This window comes from Arachis ipaensis, chromosome B03 (assembly GCF_000816755.2).
Source record: "Arachis ipaensis cultivar K30076 chromosome B03, Araip1.1, whole genome shotgun sequence".
NCBI lineage: Eukaryota > Viridiplantae > Streptophyta > Magnoliopsida > Fabales > Fabaceae > Arachis > Arachis ipaensis.
Window position 1 is genome coordinate 29,263,014 of NC_029787.2, and position 7,265 is coordinate 29,270,278.

Below are 7,265 nucleotides of genomic sequence, written 5' to 3' on the forward strand. Positions count from 1 at the left end.
ATTATTAAAAAAAAGTATAGGTAGACAATGAAAATACTAAACAATATGAACAATAGATATATTGGATGTTCATTTTCCTATTATTTATCAGATTTAGGTGGATAATTTGAAGGTGTAATGTGTTTTGATTTAATTGGTAGTTGTTAATGTTGTTCAAAAAAATTATTAGTTACCTAACATTACCTAATATATGACGGACCAATTCATACTGTTCAAATGCACATGTCGACACTATTGTTTTGGTTTCCTTGAAGAACATGCCAATAATAAATTACCTATGTTAATACTTGTCAATGATGTTTCCTTAACTGAAGATGTGTCTTGTAAATCTTCTTTCACAAGGCTGCAAATGTGCAACTTTTCCTTGGTACATAATGTATCTACTACTTCATATGAATATCCAATTACTATGTTTCAGTGTTTCCATTGTTTCTTTTGTTTCTTGATGTTAAGAAAAGTTTTGATAATCCTTCAATAGATATGAATATAGGATCTGATTCCATGCATCAGGGACTCCAGGTAAGCACCAATGAATGCAATCAGCAAAAGATTTTGGGTTGGCTCTCTGTTCTTTTGTCAAGAGCTTGCCCCTGCGTTCGCCATAAAGCGATGTATGAGCATCTTTTCTGTACTCTGATAACTGGGTGATGTTCAACAAGATCACATTGATTTGCAGCTTTTGAAGTGCATCATGTACTATCTTCATGATCTCCAGATTTGAGCCGCTGCCCCAATATGGACCACCCTGGATTGGATATGATTCGTTGAAGCAGTTTTCGTCTGTTCCAGGCCTCCATTCCCAGCTCCTAAACAAGAAAATCATTTGTTACTCTTCTTAAAACAGAGTTTCATTACTTGTCTCTTGATAATAGTTAAAAACTTTCGGCCATAATAAATTAACGACAAATAAAATTTTCCAATGCAAATTTACCTGGCTATTGGATCCATCTCTTTATTTTTTACCATGAAATTGCTATTTGTACATTAAATTGGTCATCAAAATCAGCCATTATATATTTTATTTGTACATAAATATATATATTTTTTAATTTATTTTTAATATATATTTTATATTTCAATACGTATTTTATATTAATGACTGATTTTGATATAAAATCTAGTATGATTGATTGAAAATTTATTCAATTTTTCAGTTATCTATATTATATGTATAGAAAAAGGTTTAAAATATTTTACTTTTTTTGTTTTCAAGTACTTGGCAGCAGAAGTCTAGTAGATGAAGCTTTGGAGGTGAAGGCTTGAGAGCTCACCAAAGATGTGTGGGAGACATGCTCATAAAGAAGACTTTTTGAGTCTCTTGTTTGATGTTCGATTCCAACCAGCTAGACCAAGTTTCCAAAGCCAAACTGTATGCTGTTGTCACATTATACTCTTTTACGCTGTCTGGGGATCCATAACTAAAATTTAAAAACATGAACGACTCAATAACAAAGGAGTGAAACATGTGGACATAATGGCTTAAGAAAAGGAAAAAAGATATTTACACTCAATTTTGTATATTTGAATTTATCACCTTTCATTTTTATTAATGTATTAATACGCATTAACATGGTTATTGCTCACATTCTTTATAAATTAAATCTGCATAATATTAATAAACATGACATTAATCAAGATAGTAAGTACTTTGTTTATCTTATATAGAGAAGTCTTAGACTCAACTTTTAGAAATAGCAAAAATATTCTTTTTTTTTTTATAAATTGTATATGATAAAAGATATTTTAAAAAACAAATTTGTACACAACATTTAACATATCATAGAAGTAGAATATTATACATATAACTTTTATGTATTTTTTTAATTTTAGTATTAAAAGTAGTTGATAAGAAGAGTGAGAAGATAAAAAAAATGATATTTTATACTATAAGAAAAATGTATAAAAAAGTGTAAAATAAAAAGATGTACATGAAAAATAATGCTAAGAATAAGATAACTTTTCTTTAAAAAACGTGATGAGTGGTTACTATTTAGGTACATACGAAGCATTGATGAGAGGGTTGTGCATCCACCAAACATAACTCTCAAACACCAATATGTCCACTCCTTGCCAATGTTTTCCATGGTTAGCAATTGAATCTAGCCTTACCATACGTTTATGTACAGTATGATTTGTTGCATGATCTGAAATTGATTCCACAATGAACGGAGCCCAGTAGTATTCAATTGATGCATTGAACTCCTGGAAAATAATTCAAGAGAAAATCTTAGAAAACTTGGTTTTCCAATTATTTCATGCTTTTCCCTATTGCTTACATAAAAAATAAATTAATATTTTTACACCTAACAAAGAAATATTAAATTATAATTAATATTTTTATCACAACCTCAATTAGAAGAGAAAGATTTTGCATTATACTATCAATTTTTTTTAAAAAATGTCCAACTTTAAAATAGGCAGCAACTAACATAGACAGTTAAGAGAGGAATTGATTGAACACATATACCAATTTTATAATTCTTGTAATCAATTATAGATCTTAATTATGTTTTTCTTTGTATTAAGTAATTTTATAAATTAGTATAATCCCAAATTATATATTGTGTATCATTGTTATATATAAATTTTTTTAATATTAATATCTTTTAATAGTGAATTATTTTTGAATTTATAAATTTAAATAATATTTTTGAAAAAATAACTATATTAAGTTTAAATATTTTAATTAATTAATTAAGTTGGATTACAGTAAGGACTAAAGTTAGTTCCTCTTAATAGAGAAGTGAGAGATTCTTTGAGTTTCTATTTACTGTTTATGACGTAAAAACTGATGTAGAATTACTTTTTATGACAGATAGATCATAAATAGAAATTGGGATGAATTTTTTACTGAAAATGGTCTAAAACTTGATTGAAGGATGATGCTTTCCATTTCATTTTATTTGATGATTTGATTTCCCTGAAAAGATGAAGTTTGTTTGAAAAAAAAGGGATGAAATTTGTGAAGCGAAAAAAAAAAGGAAAAGGGAGGGATTAATCATTATTTAATCAAACTAAGAGGCAAAACATACCCTTTTTTTTTTCAATTTGTTCTTTTAACAACATTCGTTTGAAGGCAATTATTAATTCTAAATAGTCACAAAAAAATTATTAATTTTAAATAAAAAATAATTATTTATATCTATAAATTTTATAAATATTAAAAAAATATTTATCAAAAAAAATTAATGTTATATTCATAAAAAATTATTTTTGTGCAACAAAAGTATTCAAATTTTATATTTTTGTTAATTTTTTTAATAAAATTTTTAAATTATTCGTGTTTTTTGTCTTTAACCTCAATTCTACCACCATTTCTTCTTCTTTCGCACCATGTAATCTGTCCCCATCATTTTTTTCTCGTCACTTCCCATCACATCCACCTCTACATCAATATTAACAATGTACTTCACTACTCACCGCACCACCTCACTACTACCACAGTCCACACACATTTCACTAACAATAACAATAGAGATGAGAGAGACACAGAGGCAAATAAATCAAAAAAGAAAAAAAAGAGAGAAAAAACAATAGAGGTTGTGTGTAAAAAAGAGAGAGAGAAAAAGAGCGAGAGAATGCACTAGAAGAAGAGGGAGGGAGAGGCGCCAGTGGCAGTGGCCTGTCACTCCCAACCTTTGTTGCTTGATCACTATTCTTGTCATCTGCGACACAATCAGTGTCAATCTCTCCTCTGTCAACACCAACGTCATCAATGGCGCCATCTTCTTCAAGGTACTCAAGATTCTCTCGATCTCTCTCCATCATCCTTCCGTTAATCTTTTTTTATTTTTGACAAAGAAAATCCGAATGCTTTTATGGTTTGATTGCTTGTAGTTGTAGTTGTTAAAGGATGATGTGATTATAGTTGTGACAATAGTTGTGACAGTAAAAAAGGAGGAAGGTGAGGCTCATGGGGTGGAAAGGTTGATGTAGTGAATGTCGATGTCGTCATGGTAGTGGTGATGGTGGCGGTGGTGGAGTAGCAAAGAAGAGAGAAAGTGATGATAATGGAAGATTGTGAAAATTTGAGATTTAGAAAAGAAGAGATATAAGTGTAGTTGAAATAAAGGATCGGATAATTTAAAAATTTTATTAAAAAATTAATAAAAATTTAAAATTACCACACAAAACCCATCTTTTATAAGTACAACTTTAGTTTTTTTATTTATGGATACAAAAAGGTTAGTCCTAACATTATTTATTATTTATTTATGAGTTATTATATCCATTGACATATACTTCATTACCTCTGCCTTGAAGATCTTCATAGGTGGAATTCTTTGGAGGGATTTCTTTCCTTTGGGAATTACAGACTGTACCAAACAGACCATGCTCTCAAACTGGCCTCTCTGTAACGAGTCCCCAATAAACATCATTCTCTTGTTCCTCAACATGTTCAACAACGTCAGAGGGTCAAATCTGAATTCATGAATGGATGAAACACAACATTATGTGATGCTCACACTATAGTCATGGGAATTGGGAATATTTTCGGGTATTTTGAGACTTCCTGTTTAAGTGAATGGAATATTTATAACATCAAATTCTAACACCATATTTAAAAACTATATACACAAATCGAAAAGTTTTATTTTAATTCGAAATAATTATTATTTTTATTGTATTCATATTTGTATCTATTATTCGGATATTGCTTTTACTATTCAAATATTCATTTTATATTATATCTACTTATATATTTTAATTATACAATCTATGTATTACCTTACGAAATACAAAATATAGAATTTATTAAATAATTGATACTAGTAAAATAGTACTGAGAAGCATGTTATTCTATCTAAATATCTAACATATTTAATATGAAATAAATCCTAATGAATCAATCTGTCCGACTTAAACAATTCTAAAACACTTCTAGAGAATAAAAATTTGTTGTGAATTAGAGTATCCAAGCTAAATTTTTTTTTAGAGATTAATTTGGGTGTTTTCGATTTTGTTAGATAGACAATAATTTTGTAAATAATGTGAACAGTGGGTTTTAGAATTGACCCAATAAAGTAAAAAAACACTCCATTTTTAAATTACTTCCTAAACCCTAACATTTGGATAACTATCTGCACATCCAGTGAATTGAATATCCAGTCATTGTTAAATGTGCATGAGCAAATCAAATAAAAAAAAAAATAATTACCCAACTAAAAATAATCAACATAATCATCTGCCTATTAAATTAAATATCCGACATATCTATTATTCGTATTATTTGATATTCTCACTATCTCCCCATACTTTTTCTTGTTCGAATGAAAGTATTGAAGTGCTTGAAGTTGCATGTTACTTGTCTGAAATTGTTGGATTAATAACTTATACCTTGGGATGTTGCATCCATGAGGCTGCCACCTCCAATTCTTGTACAAAGAATCAGGCCTTCCATTCCTCTGGCAAGTGGTCTGCTTTACCAAGTAAGGGCAACTCTCTTCCTCATAAAGAGGGTAAGACACATTATCCCAAACCCACTTCCCTTCAAACACATTGCAATCTTCTCCGATTCGGTCCTCCGGCAACACCGCCATCGGCAATTTGTTCCTTCCACCCTGTCCCCGTGGCGGCCTTCCATACACCCTGAAAGCGTAGCTGTTCTCGCTCCTTAAACTGTCGAGGACTAGCCTCGAAGTTCCAAGGAGCAGGACAGAGTACAATATAAGCGGAAATAGAGTTTGGATCTTGCGATCAAACAATGACTTCAAAGATTGCATTGGTATGGGAATAGGCCTAGCGATTTGAAGGATTTATTGTGAGATGCTATAGCGTTCTAACTTTTATTGGAGAGACATGTTAGTTAGTTTGTTTTTCTTCTCCAAGTACTTGATTTTTGTGGATTGCTTGAGTTTGAAGCTTTTTAAAAAAACATCCTTCTCAACGAACGGTTGGTAGGATCGAAGTTTAGCTGCTGAATGTATTAGGATTGAAGGAACATATGTATATGTTTGCTTTTTCTACTTTTATAACAACTCCGTAGAAAATGTGTACAGAAATAATTAAATCAACTTCGAATAATCTAAATAAACTGAAATTTTTTTTTTCACAGTATCTCCTATTTGAATCCAAGCATACTAGTGAACTAATCACTAGACCAATTCAAATTCATTAAATCAACTGGAAGATGAATAACACGTATAGTAATACACAATTATGGAGTGTCCAATTTATACCTTGAGAATTTATAAATTCAATACTGGCGCATTTATCATAGTGCCTAGAGAAATTTTAGAAGCTACTGATGAGCAACAAGGATGGCACATTTTTTTTTTCCTATGATGGAAAAGCTTTTCAGCACCGAAATATTTGAACAAAAGTAATATTAGGTAACTAATATTACAACCATCAATTTCAGTGAGACTATATCAAGTTGTCAAATAAATTTAGTATAAAATCTATTAAAAATGAATTAAGTTTGAATTTTATAAATTTTTTAATTTAGTTTTGAATTTTTTATTTTTAAAAGTTTTAGATTTATTTTTTGATATTGAATATAGGTTGTAATGTTGGCTCCAAAAATTCTTTTTGAATAACTCAAATAGGGATGACAATGGTCCCTATCTTTGTGTTTGGTTGGTGTCTTTTAGACATAGAGACACAAACACAAATACACAAGTAGACATAGATACAGATATATACAAATTTTTTTATCATGTTTAGTGATAATATATAGGACACAATTTTTTAATTTAAATGTCTATTTTACCCTAAACATGATCACCACTATCACCATTGTTATCAGTGGTGGGCAACAAATCTTGAGTAGCAATAATGGTGGTGGTAGAGGAAGGAGTGATTGAGGGAAGATGATAGATTGAGGGAAGATGATAGATATTAGATAGAGGCAGAAGAAGAGGGAAGGAGAAGGAGGAAGAAATGGTATTAGGGATTAAAGTTAAAATTGAAATTTAAAGGGAAAAAATTAGTGTCTTGTGTCTATGCCTTAGTGTCTTAGCTTATAGGTGGTACACAAATTTTGTGTATTTATGTCTGATGAGTTTGGAAAACTCTAAATTAAATTAGTGATGACTAAACATTATTAATATGATTAATTACAAAATTATTAATTTGATTTTGGTTCATATGTATTAATTAAATAATTTTGCAGTACAGATTTTGCTATTGGGCCAAAAAATAGCAAGTCCAAGATGTTGAAAGAGAATCAGCCTTGGTTATAAAAATGTTAAATGTTGTGGCTGAATTATTACTCTAATGTCGGGCCAGATTTAATCATTATTATTAGCCCAAATTAATTTTTG

At 29.8% G+C, this 7,265-nt stretch overlaps 1 protein-coding gene across 1 annotated transcript; it reads right to left on the reverse strand.

Annotated features, from left to right (window-relative positions):
* LOC107634319 (protein trichome birefringence-like 31) lies at positions 230-5,852 on the reverse strand. Its single transcript, XM_016337855.2, has 5 exons — positions 5,338-5,852; positions 4,251-4,422; positions 2,003-2,202; positions 1,272-1,418; positions 230-806 (listed from the first exon to the last, which is right to left on the reverse strand). The coding sequence occupies exons 1-5, from the start codon at positions 5,721-5,723 to the stop codon at positions 449-451; spliced, it is 1,263 nt and encodes a 420-aa protein (XP_016193341.1). The 5' UTR covers positions 5,724-5,852; the 3' UTR covers positions 230-448.